Genomic DNA, 22896 nt, shown 5'->3' with positions numbered 1-22896 from the left:
GGCGTGAGTGGGAGACGAGGAGGAGACGAGGCGTGGACTGGGATTAATACAGCCGATTCAGATCTTCACCAATCAAATGAGCTCCTCTCCTCTCCTTTAATGCGTTAGGGGAGGTTCAGTGTAAGTTCCGTCACTTGACAACCCGATGACAGAAGCAGCGCCGGCGTTCCCACAACGCTCATCACGCGCTGTGCGCGCGTATCATAATAATAACAATGCCCATATTATAAAAAACAGGAGAGAGAGAGGGAGATGTTTTGGTCCAAGAGGCTGAGTTTCCGTTACGCGTGCCATCCGCCTTTGATCTGACGTCAGATGTGACGGGACAATCTATATAGATATAAATTCACGTGTTGATTCAATTAGTTGCATTAAATAGTGTTTGTTGTGATTATTTATTGCATTTAAATGTGCCTGGAACTGTGGAAACCTGCCTGTGAGGTCTCGGTGACGTGTGCACACTGCGCGCCGTCAGCCAAACTTCCGATCCGCCAGCTGTGATTCGCATTGAATGAATGGACTTTATTTACGCCTTGCGCCTTGCGCCGAAAGTAGACCAGGTCGGAGCTGGCGAGCTTTCAGCGCAGTCTCGGCGAGGCTTTTTGCCACGAAACTTCCGCTACGCCAAGCTGAATCTGTGACGCCTCCCCCTGCTGCGCCGCCACACCCATCTTGGCGCAGGCGATCTACCAAACTGCCAAACTGACGGTGCGCAAGGCTGCGCGGGTCGAAACTTGCACTGCGCCGGCTGCGCCACCCTGCGCCGCCCTGCGCTGGTCTACGAAACTAGGGCCCATTGAATCAACACGTGAATTTATATCTATATAGATTGTCCCGTCACATCTGACGTCAGATCAAAGGCGGATGGCACGCGTAACGGAAACTCAGCCTCTAGGACCAAAACATCTCCCTCTCTCTCTCCTGTTTTTTATAATATCGGCATTGTTATTATTATGATACGCGCGCACAGCGCGTGATGCGCGTGGTGGGAGCGGCGGCGCTGCTTCTGTCATCGGGTTGTCAAGTGACGGAACTTGCACTGAACCTCCCCTAACGCATTAAAGGAGAGGAGAGGAGCTCATTTGATTGGTGAAGATCTGAATCGGCTGTATCAGACTTGTTTCGAATCAAGCATGCGCATGCATTTGCCTCGCAAAACAAGGCATTCTGGGAAAAAAACGTCACAAATGCTGGGGTGCAGTCGAATAGTCAAAAAATAAGGTCCTAACTCCTATTCCTATCTCCTATTCCTTGACCTCTGGGGAAAACGTCACGGGGTTAAGGAAAGGCGATAAGAGAACTCAAAAGGACTTAGGAATAGTCGACCGCGGGGTTCAGAGAATCCGACCGGACTTTCACTAAGCTACGTCATTATAACGCGGCCGCTGATGATTGACAGCTGATGATTGACAGCTGATGATCGGCACCGGTGATTGACGTGCGTCTGCGCTGGAGAAACTACAATAATGGACTACAAAAAGCGCATCGTCCACTTCTCCACATGTTGGTTTTATAAACAGCTGGTTCACTGACCGGCTTCAGGTCCAGCAGCTCCTCCTTCCTGTTTGACCGGTTGTTTTATTTACGTTTCATTTGTGGTTTTAGTTTCGTTTTTGTCAAACATTTGTAAAATGATTGAAATAAATAAAAGTATCATTAAATTATTATCACTGTCCACACATTTATCATCACTATTCCAATTACTATATGTCTGCATGAAAGTCATTGTTAAATATGTAAATGCACATATCGTTTGTTTTCATGAACGGCCGACGTGTGCGGCACTTTAAATGTTGCTCTCGCAAAGAATTGTGGGTCGGCGTAATCTCCTTTCCTATCGCATAGGCAGGTCCGTTGCATCCTATGCTAAAGGAGCTCTGAAAGGAAGCATTGGAGCTCCTTTCCTATGCATTTAGAGAATTCGAACAGCTCTTATCATGGCGGCCACTTGTTTACTTCCGGGTCACTTCTTCAGTTAGGAACCTTCCTAAGCAAAAAAGACTATTCGGGTGCAGTCGAATAGTCAAAAAATAAGGTCCTAACTCCTATTCCTATCTCCTATTCCTTGACCTCTGGGGAAAACGTCACTGGGTTAAGGAAAGGCGATAGGAGAACTCAAAAGGACTTAGGAATAGTCGACCGCGGTGCTCAGAGAATCCGACTGGACTTTCACTAAGCTACGTCATTAAAACGCGGCCACTGATGATTGACAGCTGATGATCGGCACCGGCGATTGACGTGCGTCTGCACTGGAGAAACTACAATAATGGACTACAAAAAGCGCATCGTCCACTTCTCCACATGTTGGTTTTATAAACAGCTGGTTCACTGACCGGCTTCAGGTCCAGCAGCTCCTCCTTCCTGTTTGACCGTTGTTTTATTTACTTTTCATTTGTGGTTTTAGTTTCGTTTTTGTCAAACATTTGTAACATGATTTAAATAAATAAAAGTATCATTAAATTATTATCACTGTCCACACATTTATCATCACTATTCCAATTACTATATGTCTGCATGAAAGTCATTGTTAAATATGTAAATGCACATATCGTTTGTTTTCATTAACGGCCGAGGTGTGCGGCACTTTAAATGTTGCTCTCGCAAAGAATTGTGGGTCGGCGTAATCTCCTTTCCTATGGCATAGGAAGGTCCGTTGCATCCTATGCTAAAGGAGCTCTGAAAGGAAGCATTGGAGCTCCTTTCTATGCATTTAGAGAATTCGAACAGCTCTTATCATGGCGGCCACTTGTTTACTTCCGGGTCACTTCTTCAGTTAGGAACCTTCCTAAGCAAAAAAGACTATTCGACTGCACCCCTGGTGATAACTTCCCTTTGCGACATGTCACATGACTTTAAAAACTCGCGGTATCTCCAGGGTACCTCCCTTCGCATGCTTTTCTGTGCAGATGGTCTGAAATAAGTGCGGACATAAGACACTCCCCTCAACGTTGCCCTAGTTGGTTAGAATTATCACGTGGTATTTCCCACGTGAGAAAATTCCTCAGCCTCCGTCAACAAGGGGACTTCAAATGCCCGGCTCGAGTTCGTCAGCGACGAAGAAAGCCAGCGCCACTGAGTAGGCCATATTCTTTGTCCGTGAAGTTTCCCCTGGCGCGATAGTTTTTGTTATGTATACAATTATTAATAAAGTTTAAATAAATTTTTTTTTAAAAAAAGGTCCGTGAAGTGCACCTGTGTCCGACTTGACGTGGTGGGAACTTGGCGTGTTTATGACGAGTTCCGGCGGATCCTCTCAAGTCTCGTGCATGCATCGGCGCAAATGCATGCGATCCGAAACGCGCCCATTAATCCCAGTCCACGCCTCGTCTCCTCCTCGTCTCCCACTCACGCCTTCTTCTCCTCCCTCTTTCCCACTTGCGCCGGTGGGTGAGACGGGAGGTGTGCCTGCGCGAGCCTGCGCGGTGCACGAAACTTGCAAAGTCCAGGCGGACACACCCCGTCGGCGCGGCGCAGGTGCGCTGAAAGCTGACAGCGCCTGGTCTACGAAACTAGGGCCCTTTATGTTAGAATGACCATCAAACACTTTCAAAACCACGAGGCAGTTCTGTCTGTTGAGATGTCTATACAATGAGAAAGACCAGGCACACAATCTTTTCCCTACTCATTAACAAAGAGATAAAGATGTGTGAGTTAAATGTGTAGGCACCATACATACCATCTCCTCTCCCTTATATTCCTACACAAGATTCTCACACAGTGAATGAACATGTACGTTTAATGTTTAGTGTAGTTAAACAAAAAGACTCTTTAACTTTCAGCTGGATGATGAAATGGCAGAGTGTGCTATTTAGACCTAAATCTATTTCTATGTGACAAGCTGAGGCCCTGAGAGCTCAACACACTGCAAATGAGAAAACATGCAAATAGGCAACACATAGCAAATTAAAAACACCATCTTCTTCTGTGGCAAGTTGGCAACACATATAGGGAAAACACAACCTGATGCAGAAACTTGCTGCGAGTAGCGATTATGACAACAGCTGAACTGATGTTAGCTTTCATCTTATTATTAGTCAGCCAATTCAAATAATCTGATGAGAATATGTTCGTTATTGTTAAAGTCCCAGTGAAACAGGAGTCAGAGCATCTTTATCTCCTGTACTTGGAGGATTCCCAGTGGAACTGAATATTTGAGCAGCGTAGTTACAAAAAGGATGTATAATAATAGCAGAAATAATTACAAGAAAAATGGGTTAATGACGTATAATAAAAGGGTGTGATTACACGACGGCTTGAAAATATTGGTGGAATATTCAAGAATTTATGAAAATGTGTGGAAACGAGCACGATAGCAGCTGAATATGTTCTATAAATAAATGATTTGGAGAATTTGTGCTGTTCAGTAAATCTGTTATTGCATTGAACGCTACAATAAATCCAACATGTTTTATTGACATTGAAAAGAGCAGCTAAATGCTTAAAAAATATTAATGTTTTGGAGGACCTGAAGAAGAGTTTAGGTTTCACTTTGTCCATGAATGAACACGTGGTGGTTTATGGTTAACGCTAATGTGAACATACTCATATTTTTGAAGATGACGGCGACTGTGAAATGATCTACTGATTCTAAAATGGACTCTACAAACAGTCAACACGTTTAACGTGTCTGTGTCAGGTGGAAGTAAGATGACTCCTAGAATTAGAGACATGAAATAACGATTTCAGTGTTGTGCTCATAAAGTGCTATAAATAATTATGGAATTATGATTTTATGTCATAATAATACTTGCAGAAGGTTACGATAAACTCCAATGTGGAATCATTGCTACTCAAATATAAACAGTGTATCTCACCACAGTATGGACAGTATACCCCCCCCCCCCCCCCCCCCCCCATTACTTCATAAGCCAAAAACCATGGCAACAATAAGCGGCGTGCATCACGTTTTAGTGTCCCCTGGAAACAGTTCCTGTTGTCATGTGACCATATTGCAGCGTTTCTGCATTTGGTTGTGTTTTTTCTTATAACAAGGAGTTTGAATTCTTGAAGACGTTTTTAGGTTCAGCAGGTCTGTGAGCAATCAGAACAGACGTTTTTTAACTTAACTTTTAACTAAGCTTAGTGTTTATGCCACTTATACAGCTATGGAAAAAATTAAGAGACCACTCCCATTTTTTCTCATATCAGCATCTCTACATGTATGGCAGATATTAAATTCCAGTCTCTGTTGAATTCCAACACGGGCACACCTCAGTCTAGTTAAGAGGGACTGATTAGGTGATCACCAAACCAGAAAAGTATAAAAACATCAAGGGCATCAAGTGACAATATGGATGGAACATGGCAGCTGGGATGAAGTGCACAAGGAGGACAGAAACAGACTCCTAGAGGCCGGACTGAAGTCCTGCAGAGCCAGAAAAAAACCTTTCATAAATGAGAAGCAAAGAGGAGCCAGGCAGAATTGGTTCTTCCAGCAGGACAAGTCTCCATACCACACCGCCAGGTCCATCAAGGTGTGGATGGAGGACCACCAGATGTAGACCCTGTCATGGCCAGCCCAATCTCCAGACCTGAACCCCTGAAAACCTCTGGAATGTGATCAAGAGGAAGATGGAGGTCATAAGCCACCAAACTAAACCAGGCTGGTTTCATGTTTGCAGCAGGAGTGACATAAAATCACCAGAGAGCAACGTGGGAGACTGGTGGAGAGATGCCAAGATGCATGAAAGCTGGGATTAAAAACCAGGGTTATTCCACCAAATATTGATATATGAACTCTTCATATTAATATTGTGTTGTTTAAAAATAACTATGAATTTGTTTTCTTTTTTGTTATTTGACCAGTTGTCATTTTCTGGAAATAAACGCTGTAAATGTCAATATTTTTAATTGGATTTGATAAGAATTGTCAGTAGTTTATAGAATAAAGCAAAAGTGTTCATTTTACTTGAAAACATAGCTATAAATAGTAAAACCAGAGAAAGTGATACTTTTGCAGTGGTCTCTTAATTGTTTCCAGAGCTGTATTTCCATTCCCCTTGCCTGTGTTGGCCGGGAAATAGGGGTCAGTTCAGTCTCACACAAATTTTATTCGTGAACTTGTTTGCAACAAGGACCTCTCTGTAGCCAATCAGATGCCTCCCTCGTTTTCAGCCAATCACATGACTGCATTCCCACCGGGGGTACCTCACATTGGCCAAAGCACAGCTTTCTTTCTGCACAAATGCTAACAAGTTCACAAATGAAAAGCGTCTTGTAAATTCAAGTTTAACAGTTTGTATATAAATGTAACAACATCCAAATACATTTTTGATGAAAATTGCAAATATTTTTTTTAATTCATATATTTATGGATTTATATTACATTTATTTAAAACAAGACTCATTTGTGTGTGGATCAGAAATGTGTTTGTGAACCTTATTTTTGAATTTATTTTACATTTTGACATACCAATATCCATTTGTGAGTGTATTAAAATGTATTCGTGAGAAGCGAGTCATTTATACATCAAAAAATACATTTGTGAATCCTGCTCTGTGCATTCATTATTAATGAGACTGAACTGACCCCATAGAGGACTGATTAGAACAAACTCAGAACTGCTGCTTCTTACAAAAGGGAAAATAACCTCAACTGGCCCTTTGAATCGGACCTGTTTTGTAAAACCTCATTCATAAGGTCAAACCAACATGGCTGCTACATGCGTTACTTGTACAAGAATGATGATTTTTTTTTAAATCTCTAAAGGCCTTTACAACACCATGGACGTTAGGAACAAATGACACGGAATACTTGCCAGCAAATATTATATGCCTAGGGCTTTTATTTTGAAAAGTAAGAAGGGAAGGAGGAGTTTTGCACTGCCTTTGTAAAGGTCAAAAGGAGTAATAAAGTTTGCTGTCTTGGTCTTGTCTACAGATTCTGCTTGTTTGTCATAAAAGTGCAACTCGCTTCCTTCTGCACAACGTGATTGGTTAATGCCTTTATTCGTAGTGCATAAGCTCCGAAAAATGTTTAAATTCTTTCAAAAAAATTATGTTTTATCTTTTTTATCACATAATATTTACGGTCTGTGGGAAAGTATTCATGACAAAAATAACTGTTGAAAACAATGTATTGAATTGCACTTAAAAACGCCAGTGGTGTGTAAAGGCCTTTTGCTCGAGTGACACCATGGTGCACACTGAGGCAGCACTGCAGATGGTTCAACCGACAATTCCTTTCAGGTTTCAGCCACACGTTCAAACGCACAGGCCGAGAATGACGTGTCTCTTGTGGGACCTCCCAGGGGTGTTGTGTCCAAATCCTGCAGGACAGACATCCAGCTGCTGTCCATCCCAGCCACAGAGGAACAGAAAAGGCACTCTCAACGGTCTGTAGTGTGAGGTGGTTTGGTGAAAATGCTCAAGCAGCTGTGAAGATGCAACAGCGACAGGAGATGTTCCATACAGTACGTCTTTTAGTGTACATCTCCTCCAGTGCGTCTCCGAGGCTGTAAGGAGGAGTCCAGTCTGGTAAGGAGTGTTCTAGAGTCCTTCCTTGATCCGTCCCCTGGACGTCTTTACGGTGTGCTTCAGATATCACTGTGCTCTATTACAGTCAAACACAGTCAGTCAGTCAGTCAGTATGTGTCTGGATCTCGGCTGTACATGTCCCTGGTCCATTTGATCATAGTCTCCGGAGATCGGTAGAGGAAGATCAGTTTGGAGTAAAGTTCCTCTTCTAGCTCCAGCTCTCCTGTCTCACGCACCTGGATGACACAGACACATTCATTTGTGGAAGCTGTGTTCAGCTAATTTCCTGCAACATAAACTGTTAAAGCAGTGGAAATAACAACCTAGCTAGCTAACTAGCGTACAGATGGCTAGTTAGCTAGCTTGCTAATTCTGCCATTAATTCATTAACTACATTGACTAGAGAAATTAAGCCGAGCAGTTCAGGATAAGGACCAGCTAACTAGCTAACTAGACAGATATCTGTCTTCATCTTCGTCCAGTCTCTTTCTGGTGAGCTGTGACAACACAACACCCCACTGTCCCCAACATACCAACTAACAACAATAATTTATTGTAGTTATTGAACAAGCACTGAAAAGTGTTCAATATCCGGTCTACTCCTATTCCATCTAAACGCCTCAGACCAAATTCTTGATTCAAGAAGCACTACAAACGTTAATTATACTGAATCTCATATGTGAGTGAGTACAGCAAATATGTGTGTACAGAATGTGTGTGTGCTAATATGCACACACTGCACACTGACCAGGAAGATGTCTGTGCAGAGCTTCAGGATGCGATCCACACAAGGCAGCTCCTCAAACATGATGGAATGGGAGATCTCACTGAAGAAGCCACGAACGAATTTTCCAATAACTAAGACGACAGACACGTACAGACCCATGATCCTGTAAGGAGAGAATGGGAAAATAATATTTAGGTTCAAGAAGTGTGGGAGAAGTCACAATTGTTATCTATGAAAAAAATGTAATCTTAAAGAAGGGAACAGTATGGAAAATGTGAACAGGCTAACATTCTGCCTCTCTGCTCTTTACAGATGATGTGGTTGTATTGGTTTCATCAGACCACGGCCTTCAACATGGGATGGGGTGGTTTGGGGTCGAGCGTGAAGCGGTCGGAAGGAGAGTCAGTACCTCCAACTCTAAGACCACGGTTCTCTGCTGTAAAGTAGTGAATGGCTCCCTCCAGGTTGGGAGGACTTACTTTCCCCAGCGGGGGGGTTAAGTATCACAGGGTCTTGCTCACGACTGAGGGTAAAACGGAGGGGGAGAGGGACAGCAGTTGTGGTGAAGAGAGAGCTGAGCCAGAAAGCTGTCACGTGTCACGGTGACAGTGAATTATGATTTTCTCAGTCAGCACAAGTGGTTGGGCTCCTCCTTAGCTATAGGAGGGAGCTTGGAGTCGAGCCACTGCTCCTTTATGTTGAAAAGGGCCAGTTGAGGCACATCTGATCAGGATGCCAGGATGAGTGCTTCTGGTTAGGTGTTCTCAACTGATTAAAGGCCCCACGGTTGACCTCCAAATGCCTCAGGGTTCCCCAGAAAGAGTTGAAAAATTATAGGATCGATAGAACGATGCCGGTTCATTTCCTTTGTTCAGTGGACTTCAGTGGTGGTTATCTTAGCTGGAAACCCAGGGTAACTGATCCTGCTCCTGAACTTCAGAACATCTTTCACTTATTTCACATGGGTCCTTAAATATGTATTGCTTTTTAATGAAAATTAAAAATGTATGTATCCAACTCGTGTAAACTTGTGCAGATTTCTTACCCATATCCAGCCAGGAACCCCAGACTGGGTGGACTGACTTTGTCATTGAATATGACAATGGGTAGAACCCCACATGAGGAAGAGGCACAGCCTGCAATGGCAATGTCCCACCACTCCTGGTTCCCACTGCCATTCAGTGACCTGTCACTCATCAGGGACAGGGTTATATTCATGTAACCATCTTCATTACCTACAAGACAAACCATCAGCTGTGTTAAAACAGACACTTATGCTGTGTTCACAGACAACACAAAGGGAATTTTTGAGTGGTGCGAATGCAAAGATGCTAATAGACGCCGGGCAGCTCAAATGATAGTGAATATGTGAAATTTGCATATTTTATTTGTGCTAGTTGAAATATTTCAACCCGAGCAAGACATTTGTATGATGCTGTATCATGAATGCCAATCAGCAATGAGACTCTCCTCCTGTTGTCACTGATTCAGAAACTGAGGAAACAAATGTTGACTCCTGCTCCTCAGAGCTCTATGATAGTAGCTCATATTAGTCCAGAGACCAGACTCCATTCAGAAAACAAGCATTTTAAAAGTAGTTCGCTTGTGGTCTTACAGACAGACCTAACAAAGCATGAATTTAGACTTTTTACTGATCACCATCATTATGGAGTTATTTCAACATCATTTTTATATGTTTATTGCTATTAAACCACAGCTAAATTGTTTATTTTTCTGCCATCTGGTCTTTACCCACCTGCATTGTGGTAATATTGTTGCTCTGTGACCCTAAATTGGTCAAATTCATTCAAGAAGAGGACTATTCAAATGTTTAAAAGACACTGCAAGGACAGTGACCCAATGTTCACTTTTGGAAAACCTGTTGTTACTTCTGTCTTGATCTACAACTATTACTCTGTACTGTACTTTATTGTATAGAAAGCAACCATTGGGTGTTTTGGCAGCCTTTCCATGACTGAGGGAAATTTTTTATGAAAAAAAAAAAATCTTATGTTGCACACATTTAAACAGTTACTCCATGTACTCTGACCTTGATATAGTTGACTGACTGGTTTGGCCTCCGCTCCATTGGGGGCACGGATGTAGTTAGGGAGCATATTAGGAACATGTCTGGGAGAGAGACAATACACCATCTGTAAGATATACCTACGTATAACAATGAAAACACTTTTTTCACATGTACAATAAACCTACACAGGCTCAGTGCGATTGCCAACCAGAAGTGAGGCCAGATCTGCTCTGACCGGGTTTCCAGGTTCCAGGTCTATAGAGTGTTTGTCAAATGTGTGTTCCACTGTCCCTCCTTTACCGAGGTCCCTTTCAGAGAAAAGAGACACATACATTCTTTAGAGAGAGAGAAAAAATACATCACATATACCCAGATATATTATTGATATAGCAGATTGACTTAGTTTCAGAGATGAAAACCAATATCTTTTAAAAAGTAAAGGCCATCGGATTTAGAAGCAGTTCATATAATATTGTATAATACCTAAACAAATCAAGGCAACATTTACAGAACTAACAATATATGTTGCATTTTCTGACATATTTAAACCATAGACTGTATTCAAGACGTGGATGTAGTCATCGTAACATCGCCAACTGCTTTGTGGAGTAAGGTTTTGAGTTTGGCATTTTTGCTGTTGCCATCTTGAATTTTTGCAACCAGTGAAGGAAGTGACCATATTTGGACTGTGGAGGAGCGACAGGTGGATCTGATGAACACAAGCAGCAGAGCAGCACCCTTACTGGATCTGGATCCATCTGGATTCTAACAAAGTTAGCTTCATAATTCAAGGTCAACTTTACAGCTGGGTGTTAAAGTCATCTTAGTAGCTAACTGCATTGGTAGCGTGGTAGCGACCTGTCAATCACAAGGTAGCCCCGCCCCTTAAAGCATCCCCTGCTTTCTGGTCTATTTGATTCTAAGTAGACCATAATGAACATCATTCTGGATTGAAGAAAACTTTAAAGTCCTACCTGTCACTTGATTTACAAGTGTCTCCTGATGACCCAGGGCCAATCGATGCCCTTTTTAACTGCATTTTAGATATCAAGTCCTGGATGGCAAAACATTTTCTTCAGCTCAACCAGGACAAAACCGAGGTCTTATTTATTGTTTATGAAGCTCAAAGACGGATGATTAATACAAAATTGAACGCCCTGGCATTAAAACCGGCTAACCAAGTAAAAAACCTCGGTTTCATTTTCGATTCAGACCTCAGTTTTAACCCACACATCAGAAACATAACTAAGACAGCTTTTTATCATCTAAAAAACATTGCCAGAGTGAGACCGTTCCTCTCCCAAGCCAGTACAGAGACACTAATGCATGCTTTTATCACCTGCCACATTGATTATTGCAACGCTCTACTTTCTGGTCTCCCAAAAAAGAACTTAGCTCAGTTACAACTTCTCCAAAACTCTGCAGCACGAGTGTTAACTAAGACCAGAAAGAGAGCACACATCACACCGATTTTAAAGTCTCTGCACTGGCTACCTGTCTGCTTCAGGATTGATTTTAAGATCCTTTTATTAGTTTTTAAAGCTCTTAATGGCCTTGGCCCAACTTTTTTATCAGATTTGCTTTTATCGTATGAACCCTCCAGGGCCCTCCGGTCCTCTGGTCACGGCCTTTTAACCATCCCAAAAGTGAGAACAAAAACTCACGGCGAGGCCGCCTTTCAATACCGTGGTCCACGTTTGTGGAACAGCCTACCAGAGGACCTGAGAGCACTGGAGAATGTTGATACTTTTAAGAGCAACCTTAAGACCTACCTTTTTAGGCTGGCTTTTAGCTGAATTCTATTTATTTATTGTTTTTTATCCTGCTTAAACCTGGTTTTATTCTCTTTATCTATTCACTTTCTATTCATTTATTTATTTTAATAATCTTGTTTTATCTTGTTTTACTTTATTTATGATTATTTATTTTCCGACCTTTAAAACTCTTTTCTTTTTTTTTCTTCTCTTAGTTAGTTTTAGAGTTTTATTACTTTATTTTATTTATTTTACTGCCTCTAGTGTCTCCTCAGTGAAATACATCGATGATAGCGTTTCCTCAGTTCCGCAATACCTGTTGTTAATGCCCTGTTTCATTTATCACTATTTAGTTATTTATTATTACTCACTGTGTGTGTGTGTGTGTGTGTGTGTGCGTGTGTGCATGTGTGTGCGTGTGTGTGTGTGTGTCTGTCTGCGTGCGTGTGCGTGTGTGTGCATGGTAGGGTGGGATGGAGGGGGGGCTGTTGTTTTAACTGTTGCTGCTGATGCTATTAATTTCTGTAAAGCACTTTGAGTTACGTTAACATGTATGAAAAGCGCTCTACAAATAAAGTTTGATTGATTGATTGATTGAAGTAAACATTGGAAACAGACTGGTTTTTGCAACCAGAGGAGTTGCCCCTTCAGCACTGGCTTCCAGTCTGTCAGTATAACGGCGCTTACCATCAACTCTGTAAATACTGAATGCTAATAATTTCTCTGCAACTGCATCTGGCTATTAGTGTCAATCTTTGTGAATAGCACTTTTTTGCATTAAGACTCATTCTTATGTGCCAAATCTTTGCATATTAGCTGACCTAAATACGTGCAAATAGAAAAAAGCACCAAGATGCAATTTTCTTCGCAGCACACTTGGTGCATTTCACCCGATTTACATGTGCAAAACACACTGGAGCACAGAGAAGTTGATTAGCAGCACAGTTAGGGTGCATCTCCTCCTTTATGGATGCTTTGAGAAAGCAAAACTGTTTTTTTCCAGGTTGCAAAAGATGTGCCATCTTTTTATGAATTCGATCCTCGACGTGGTTTTGCTATTCCCCCACATCATATCTATGTGAAGAGGTGTTTACATCCCTGGTATAAATGAAAACTAGGGCAGGAACTTGCCCGTCACAGAAATACATCTGTGGGTTACATTCTCTTTTCCTATATTAAAAAAAAAAAGTGGACACGGTTGACAAAAGTCTGGGACACTTCTTTACAGTTGTGCCTCAGCTGTTCTGCATCAGCTTTAGTTTCGTGATAATTATACACGACCACGGCATGTTTTGTTAATAGTCGAGCAAAGGTGTTACCTCTGGAAAGTCCAGGCAAGACGTAGTGTTAGGTCAACAGGACTTCCAAGGAGTTCTTTAATGACTTCCTGTCTGCTGGGAGGGCTGATCCTCCATACCGATCCTGAACTTCCTTCAATCATGGCTGTCACGATATCCTCATAACTGTAGAGAGTGATGAACTGCATGGCTACCTAGATGCACATAAAGTACACGCACAGATACACTTGAAAAATAGGCATATAGAGAGTAGGATACACACACACTCACACACACACACACACACACACACACACACACACACACACACACACACACACACACACACACACACACACACACACACACACACACACAGCTCCAGCAGAAACAGTCCTATTCATTTGAGCATGTGTGAGAGCTGAAATAAATATTTTAGAGCAAATTATGTGGAAACATGATTTAAACTACCAACGTTGAGGATCAGGTCATGACTGATGCTGCCAAAGAAGCTGATAATGTTCAGAGAAGATGTGTGTTTTGTTAAACAGGTGACAACAATGTCAGGTGAGGTAAAGAGGAGAGTCAGCAAGAACCGCCCCTCTCAATTCACTATAAATAATAGAGAATTACTCTTGTTATGTCTGTAACTGCAGGTAGAAGATTGGATTTTAAAAGTGTACTTTCTTCTCCACACTTTCTTCAATACATTTTAGTGTTTTTTAAACAGTTAAAGTCATTCTTGGAATTGAAGCCAAAACAACTTGTGTCCATAACATAACCATGGAGAATCAACTGCTTCTCCTAGAGTCTCCTGTGTTTGAGGTTATCGTTAAAAGTACACGTTTTAATATTAATTCAGTGAGAAATACTTCCAGGAGCTGCAGCTCTATGTTCTGGGCTACTCTATAGAAGTACAGGATTTTGACACATGTTGAATAATATCCCAATGTTCACAGTCATCGTTACTACTCAGATAGCAGGAAAGACAGAAGGTAGCCCACACACATACAGACATATAAATCCAACTGGAATCAGTACGCACCGCGTTGTTTCCAAATGTCTTGGTGAGTTGGTCGTACTCGGCCTGTGTGTAGGGCTGGATGGACTGCTGCTGCACACTCATGGTGAACAGGGACTAGACACAGAACAAATACATTCACCACATGGGCCAGGTGTGTGCGTACTGCCATCAGCCATGTGCATAGTAACCCTCCTTCCCTGACCATAGACTGGCTTCTGTTAACAGCGTTAGTTTCCATAATTCCAAGTGTTGAAATCATCTTAGTAACTTATTGCATTGGTAGCGTCGTAGCGACGATCATTTTCTCTTTTACAACCAGAGGACTCGCTTCACTTATCAGAACTGGAGGATTCTAATGATAATCTATGATCAGATGAGATAACAAAAGTCTACAAAACATCTTATAATGCCCCTGTCTTTCTCCCACTGGTAATGTTACACTGGCTTTCTGTAGTCTCAATCCAAACCTGCCACAAGCCTGATTATATTATTATTGAAATCTATCACATGCCAGTAAATGTTTTAAGAAGCCATATATAAATAATCTGTACATCGTCCTTAAATTCCACAACCTGCATATACTATATGAACATTGTAAGAATTAGCGTTGACTCAGAAATACCCAGAAAGCAGTCGTGGAAGTTTATTGTCAAATGATTTTGAATGCAGCTACTCTGCCATAGTTGGAGCTGTTTGAAGAGACAGTAGAATGAACCGCGATATCAAATGTTGATTACCTCGTATCCTCCCAGCTTCACAGTCACTGTGACATCGATGGGGTGGTTGACCACACCCACAACTGATCTAACCAATGAAATGAAGAGAAGGGGAAACCAGATGATGCAGATCAAGAAGAAGATGATGAGTCCACCCATGCCATATTTCACTATCTTCTTCTTCTTCTGTCCTTTAGGCTGTGGGTATTTCTGAGGAAAGAAAATATCATTTTTTAGAGATGATAAATCATATTTTTTAAAAACTCATACTGTTGACCAACCATAATTTAAAGGGAACTGGCACATTTTTTTGTGTTTCTGCGACCGTGTGAGCCGCGTTGTCAGGGGCAACAGCCCCTGGTAGGGACGTTAAAGACAAACTGGTCCCCGACGAAGGGCCACACTAAGGGGATTCAGAGACCCTGAATAGATCTGTGATGTTGAGTCTCTGGACTGGGACGTGGCAGACAGGCGTGGGGATACTAATTTTAATCAACGTGGCAAAGAGTGATGTGAGTGGATCAGCAGTGAGACATGCAGCAGAAATACACTGTTGCCTGAAATATATTATGAAGCATAATCTCCATCATTATATAAAGTCAAAATAATAATTCTAATCACAGAATGTTGGTTATCTCTTCTATGCTCTTTCTTGTCAACTGCAGCTAGTTTCTACAACAGGAGCAGCGAAGGTGACACAAACAGGAAATCCTCTGTAGACCAGATGTCTCATTTCAGTCCGCTTGGTTCAGGGAGCAGGATGCAGCTGCTGAATTGGGACACAGCTTATGTGACTATGAGCTGATGAGAGGAAGGGTCTGACTGTTGTTTGTGCCCAAACACCAAAGAGCCGTTCAGAGGATCTGGCCTTCTTGGAGTCTTTGGGTGAGGTCCTGGAAAGAGTACCCTCTAGGGCATACTTCGGTGTGACTGGGAGGAAAGGGGACCTGGAACCGTCAACGATTGGCCATACCAACCGTGTTTGAGTATAAGGTTGATTGATGACTCTAAATTGCCCAGAGGTGTGACTGTGTCTCTATGTGTCGGCCCTGTGGTAGTCATGTGACCTGTCCAGGATGTCAGCTGGGATCGCCTCCAGCCCCGGTGCTTCTCCTGAACTGTGCTCCTGTCGTTATATCGTTAGAAGTTATTTGGTCTACTATCATATCACAGCATGCACACAGTTCATACCTTCTCTGTCTCACGGCTACATTTAATGATGAAGATGTTGGCATAGATGTCCTCCACACACATCCAGTTGGAGAGAGACAGAGTGGTGTCAGTCCAAACCCAATCCATCACTGCTCGCAGCTCCACCAAGAACGGCACCAGACGAAACCTACACTTGCACAGAAACACAACATCATACTGCCAATAGAGTACTACATTCTGATACGTGACCCACTTTACACTCTCAGTTTGCCCAAGTAGTGATTCACCTGTCTTTATAGATTCATACTGTATACTATCTCCACTGGACTGTAGATCTCATCCATAGCAATAGAAGTAGAAAGACATTGAACTACTGTCAGTGGTCATGTTAGTTGTCAATGTGACAACACACATCACCAGGGTTGGAGAGAGAGGACTCAGCTCTCGTTAGTCCGTTTACTCAGAAGTGGTCCGCTCCAACGGTCACAATGGCAACAGGACACATAAAAATGGACGCCACTCTGACCATCATGCTACGCTGAATTTGAATGGGAATGTCCGTTCTACTCCACTTTATTTCTAAGATCTCATCCTTAAAAGAGAACTAAAACATAATACATAAATAATGTGCTAACTGGAACACATCTTTGATTACTGGAATATTCATTCTTCTAAACATTGCAGAGCCAGAGACCAGCTTCGTGTCCTTACCCCTGGAAGAGAAACAGGTTGAGATGGTTGTATTTCTTGGTGAGGAAGTTGCCGAGGATACGAGTGGGGTATCCACAGCGGATCTGATAGGCTGACAGGCCGAAGTAAATACACTTGACAAAGTACCAGAGCTGGGCCACAAAATTCTGATTGAACTTCCTAAACAGAAGAGAGAAGCAAGAAAGAATCAAGAATAAAGCTTGTTAAATGTAATTTAACTCACATTATGAGGTCTGTCTATCAAAATGATGCATTTTGAGTCTAATATGGTCATAACCTCAGTCTTTCCCTCAAATCTCAAGTGTGATTCCCTTTCCCAGAGGTCTGTGTTACGAAATGAGTTCAACATATCCAAGGTAGGTTATCTGGCTTAATCAACCCAAGCTGTGAAACGCTAAGTGATCCTACGACAGAAATCAAACAGGCTTTCTCAGTCTGAGCGTGTTCACAGGAAAGAGGTGGAGTCTGTAGCATCTGACCAATCCCAAGCGTACATTTTCTTTTATAAAGAGCAAACTATAAAAAATAAAATATGAAATATGAAATACGAATACTTTTCAGATTTGGAGTTTGCTGCCTGATTTAAACCTGCTTCATTAACAAATTGTTGCTTCTACCTGTTCGGTATTAAGTGCTTAGGTCACCTTTTGTTGTCCATGTTAATTCCTCATATTTTGCCATAGCTCCTGGTTTCCTGCTACCTAATCTCAAGCCTCACTTCCTGCTCATCCCCTCCCAGGACTCCTCACCTCCATCCTTCCCCCATCCACTGCTTTACTTTCTTCAATACAGTCTTGATCTTTTCATCACCACCTCAACATTCTGCATCAGCGTTTAACCAAGACCTAATAAATATTTTATCAAGACAGCCCGAATGCAAGTCACGCTCTGTGATTTAGTTCATTGATGACAACGAACTAAACCATTAATCTCCAATAACACGTGATTCAATTGGACCTCACCGTTCAGTGACAGCAGGCAGGATGAAGAACATCCACAGGTGGATTCCAAACACAAGGATCACCTGGAAGGAAAGGACGACAGGAAGGGTGTAAGAAGAATAAAAGATGAAATACTAAGAATGTAGAAAAGCACTTTAGTAGAGAAAGGGAAGAGAGAGGTAGATATAGTCATTCTAACAAACAGTGCTGGCCTCTCCAAAAGTCCCCATCTGGCCACTAATCAGGTTTCATGATCTTACAGATGACATCTTTTAGGAAGTAAATTAGCAAAGAATGCTGAAATGCAGACATGGGAACCACTCATTCTTATCTGATATCATTTGCGATGGTGAATGAACAAATACAAATACTGACGAGAGCCACAGTCTAACTTCATTAAATGGACAACATGGAAGAAGACAAGCAGATACATGAACTGAACCTGGAAGATGAGTTTCCCTAAGACAGCCTTGCGCAGGTACAAGGCTCTGTCGATGATCATGGTGCTGAACTGGATGAGCAGCATCACCAGGAAGGCCTCAGGAACCTGGTCCTCTGACAGGGTGGAGGCTATATCAGCTGCCGCACTGTGTTTCTGAGGAAGACAAGCCAGTGTGTCATCTGCTATGAACCGATTAGTATATTATGAAATGTTATGTACGTTTACTTTTTGTTCAAACGTGTTATACTTGATAAAAGCAATACTTGTACTTGTCTTGCCTTTTCCTGGCTTTACTGTGGACAGTAAGCCCAGTAAGCGTCCCATCTAACTGTGAAGCAGGAATCTCTGTCTGTCTGGACGCTGGATAACATTATAACCAAACTTTTATTCTGATCCCTGGACTCGGTGAGCATGAATGGATTCCCGACACAGGAACAGCAAAATACTGCCATTGCTACTGAATTTTTTTTTTTTTTCACACTCAGATATAATGGACCCAGGCAAATGCTGTCATGCTTTACTTCTCACCCTTTCTCTAACTGGGAATGTTGTTGGCAGTGGTAGAAGAAGTGCTCCAAAATATTTCTAAGGTAAAACTATTAATACCACACAGAAAAAGTCCTGCATTGAAATGCTTTCAGTGAAAGAGAGGAATTATCAGCCTAATGTACTTTGACTTGATGTCTGTTCAATTCTATGACGATGGACAGTTTCATAAATAATATTGTATTGTATTTTAATTGTTATGTTTTGTGAGTCAAATCTGAATATGCAACACAACCAGTAACATTTCTGTTACTGGAATGTTTTCCCTCTCTCAACATGGTGACGATTGAGACGACAGCTAGCAGCTAACAGTGCCAATAGTGCAAACAACGGCAACAGTGCTAACAGAGCTACACTTCTGCGACAAACAGTTAGTGCAGTGTTTAATTTGTTTGTTTTTATTCAAGTGATATCTATTTCTTTTTAGTCACAGCAGACCAGACTGGCAGCTTCTGTTACCACTAATGAAGTCGTTGATTAGCAATAAAAATAAAAAAATGACAACATTCTTCCATCCATGTCTCACCCCAAAAGCCCAAAAGCCAAAGACGACGATGATGAAGTCGATGACATCGGTCAGGAACATGAGTGCATAGACATCTGTGGCAGCCCGATACTCCGCATGGAGAATCCCCCTGAAGAATCCCTGCACCGGCCTGTAAACACTCTGAACACTGCAGAGGGAAACAAAATGGCACACATGAAATTACATTGCAACTTAATTATCTGTATCACTCTCAAATATTTTAATAAATGAATGATTAAAGGTAGAGTAGGTCATTTTGAAAACAGACTTCGAACGCATCACCAAACCAAAAACCGTCCCGCCCCCTTCATTCAGACCTCTGTTCAAAGCCCCGCCCCCAGAACGCCAAAGGAGTGCTCGAGTGCCGCAATCAGGAAGTAAACATTGACAGACAGGCAGGCCGTCCAATTATGTCCGGTCCGACTTTTTTGATTGGACGAGGTTTTTACAGTCCTGCCACGGCCATGGATGACATTTTTTTTTACATTTTTATATCAGAGCATTTAATGTATTCATTGGTATCGGTATGTTACGAGGATTTCAAGTAATATCACATAAAGTGTTTCTGGATAGAAGCACCTACTCAACCTTTAAGTCATGCACATTTTGAGAAATGTCCTTAGAGGGTGACTTTGGTATATGATGACATCACAGTCTCTCACCCAGAGATGAAGACATGTTTTATCTTTTGTCCCACAGCCAGTAATTTCTGACTGGCTGCCTCTCTCCTTCTGCCCTTCTGCTTCTTCTTCACTGGTTCTTCATCACAGGGATCTTCGGTTTCAGCTGTGGACTCCACTGGAACAGCCAGAACCAAAACAAAGGAAGGATTCAGACAGAGTTAGTACCAGAGAAATATAAAGCTAGCATGGTTTAAAATCTCTCTCTCCCTAATCGCTACGGGGACCGGGGACACGGCAACTCCAATATGAAAGAAATTCCGTAGATAAGGTTCAAGCTCAGGAAACTGAACCTTTGTGTGTAGGATTAGACACTGGAGTGGTGGCAGCATTGTACTAGCACATGATGTAGCTAGCATAAAAGAACAATAGAAGAAGACACGTAGTGTAATGTGTATATATGTGTGTGTGTGTGTATATGTGTGTGTGTGTGTGTGTCTGTGTGTGTGTATACGTGTATGTGTGTGTATGTGTGTGTGTGTATATGTGTGTATATGTGTGTGTGTGTGTATATGTGTGTGTGTGTGTGTGTGTGTGTGTAAATGTGTGTGTGCACACCTTCTGGCAGTAAGACACAGAGAGGAATGTGGACTGGTGAGATGCTGGAAGGTGAGAATGAGCAACACACTGTCTCTCATTCCACAGAGTTGTCCATATTTAAAATGATTAGTACAGTATTTATATGAATCATGAGTTTAAAGGTTGGACAAATGGTTGTTTAGTGAACATATAAGTTCAGATTCACGGTCAGAAACAGAAATCTTGGCCTAAACGTTCCTTCAATATCTGTGACACTGAGAGGACAACATGCTTTAATATCATTTCACAGGATCTGTCATGCTAATGTGGATGTGCTGCTATTACTCATATAACTATGGAGGCAAATGACAACAATTTGAAATATGGAAGTATTGAATTGAAAATCACCATTTTGAATTCATGAAGTCTTGATCAATTCTCAAAAGACATTCTGAAGTTGAACTTTATTTCCAGTATATATGTAATATAGACCACTGATGGTCCCCCAAGCCTGAGTGAGGATTTGGCTGATAGGTAATCAGTTGTATTGGAATTAATTTCTAATCCCCCTGCCAACCCTGCTCCTGGCATTGAAGTGCCAGTGAGTAGCTTGTTGGCCCTTTAATGTGCTACACCTTAATGGAATGCAGCCAATGTTCAATGTTATGAGTCACACTTCTACATCACAGTCCACATAATGGAGCCACAAACCTTTTCTGCGCTGCTGTTTGGCTTGCTTAGGTTTCTTGCGGAAGCGAATGCTGCTGCTTTTCTTTGGAGCTTCCTCCGTTATCTGCTCTTCGCCTCCCTCCATCTTCTCCTCCATCTTCTCCTCCATCTTCTCCTTTGGCCCAGACAGACGTCCATCTTTGGACCCACTGGGGGCTGGTTCAGCTGCAGGAGGCTGTGTGGTAGCAGCAGCAGAGCTGGTACTCGCTTTAACATTGTCCACATTGTCCTATATTGATAAACAATTGTATAACATGATGTCACAAAATAGTAAATGTCCAAGGACACATATTTGTTGATAGGTCAGTAAACAATAACTTCAAGTATATGAACCAACCTTTTCATGTTGGTCCAGTTCAGTCATTTCCAGGTTTTCCAGGGTACATGTTGAGCTAACTCTGCCCTCCTCCTCCTCCTCCTCCTCTCCTCTTCCCCCTTTCCTCCTTCCACCTTGATCTTCTTCTCTAGTCTTTCCTTCATAACTAGAACTTTCTGTTGGGGGGCTCTGCTCCTCCAAGGGGCCCTCGTGGTCCCACAGGCCATAACGCTGTGGACACACATAAATACACATTTGGGAGGTTGAAGTTGTTGAATAAGATTCATTCCCTGGAAGTTTTTTTATCAGCTTTGTCCTTAAAAATGTCCTTTTGTGTAGTTCCAGCTGCCTGCTTCCTATTTTTGCATTTTCACCAACCCTCGTCCCTTTACCAACCAGCTCAGCTACTGATGTCATTCTGATATCACATCATTTATCACTTTAAGTCATAGCATTATAGCATTCCTTTATATTCCTACAGAGATGTGGTTTTATGTGATTGCTTACACACTAAAAGTGAACACTAAGATAACAGCATGAAGAAGTGAGATGATGTGTCTTATTTGACTTGTGTGTAGTTTTGACACAAATTCTGCAACTTATCTATAAGCAATCGCACCAAAGCAAATCTGTACACAGACGATCACCACCTTTGCTTTGGAGTTTGAATGATGTCATGTATGTACTGTAGCCATCGAATTCACACTCAAGATTTCCAGAGGTGGAGTTTGACCGACTCATAACATAGATTACTTTATAATAACCAGTAGCTGATGAAGGATGAAATGTAAAACCTGATGAACAGCCTTTTCCCCCTGAATTCTGTCTAAAACAAGGAATGGTGTTATCATTGTAAAGTCTGTATGGAATGCAAAGCTTGATGTGGCTTAGAAAGAAGTGAACTGGTGCAATGTCCACAGACTGGATCTAAAGTCACTGTAAACTGTAAAACATAAAGGTTTATATATTTTGAAAATGATTCCCTTGTTGACAACATTAATGCTTCCTGTTTGTCACCATTCATGTAAGCAGTGGGAATGCTAACTGACCATGAGCAGGGATCTGTGGAAGAAGAGGGCCAGCAGCTGGAGGAGGTCATATCGGATGTAGTTGTCAGTCTTCTCCAGGCCGAGGATGCGAGGCGGGAAGAAAGGTTTGTCTTCATTTAAAGTCATCTCATAGATGCTGTTCCAGGGAAAGAACCCAAACTGGAAAAGGTACTTCACCACCACCATCACCTGGAACGAGGAGAGAACGGCAGCAGTCAGACAAGGCAACCGCACCAGGCAGCAGCCAGCAACATACAGTATGTCAGCAGGGACGGGACAATA

General features: G+C 42.1%; 2 protein-coding genes across 4 annotated transcripts in view; one reads left to right on the top strand and one right to left on the bottom strand.

Moving 5' to 3' along the window:
• zic2b (zic family member 2 (odd-paired homolog, Drosophila) b) overlaps positions 1-22896 on the top strand; it is a 214702-nt gene that overhangs the window by 180068 nt on the left and 11738 nt on the right. The window lies entirely within an intron of this gene.
• Positions 3738-22896, bottom strand: part of piezo1 (piezo type mechanosensitive ion channel component 1 (Er blood group)) — an 87530-nt gene continuing 68371 nt past the window's right edge. For both annotated transcript variants that reach the window (XM_084021586.1, XM_084021587.1), the window contains exons 38-54: positions 22615-22803; positions 21587-21796; positions 21232-21478; positions 19984-20119; positions 19322-19469; positions 18250-18402; positions 17829-17890; positions 16867-17025; positions 16195-16342; positions 15025-15213; positions 14309-14401; positions 13306-13478; positions 10418-10540; positions 10254-10333; positions 9249-9438; positions 8225-8366; positions 3738-7712 (exon numbers count right to left, since the gene is read on the bottom strand). In XM_084021586.1, the coding sequence (XP_083877712.1) occupies positions 7584-7712; positions 8225-8366; positions 9249-9438; positions 10254-10333; positions 10418-10540; positions 13306-13478; positions 14309-14401; positions 15025-15213; positions 16195-16342; positions 16867-17025; positions 17829-17890; positions 18250-18402; positions 19322-19469; positions 19984-20119; positions 21232-21478; positions 21587-21796; positions 22615-22803 (2571 nt within the window). In that variant the 3' untranslated portion in view covers positions 3738-7583. The remainder of the gene's footprint in view (positions 7713-8224; positions 8367-9248; positions 9439-10253; positions 10334-10417; positions 10541-13305; positions 13479-14308; positions 14402-15024; positions 15214-16194; positions 16343-16866; positions 17026-17828; positions 17891-18249; positions 18403-19321; positions 19470-19983; positions 20120-21231; positions 21479-21586; positions 21797-22614; positions 22804-22896) is intronic.

The sequence above is a fragment of the Eutrigla gurnardus genome, assembly GCF_963514095.1.
Source record: "Eutrigla gurnardus genome assembly, chromosome: 11".
Classification (NCBI taxonomy): Eukaryota; Metazoa; Chordata; class Actinopteri; order Perciformes; family Triglidae; genus Eutrigla; species Eutrigla gurnardus.
The sequence above is the reverse complement of the archived record's forward strand: the minus strand, read 5'-3'. Positions and strand labels throughout refer to the sequence as shown.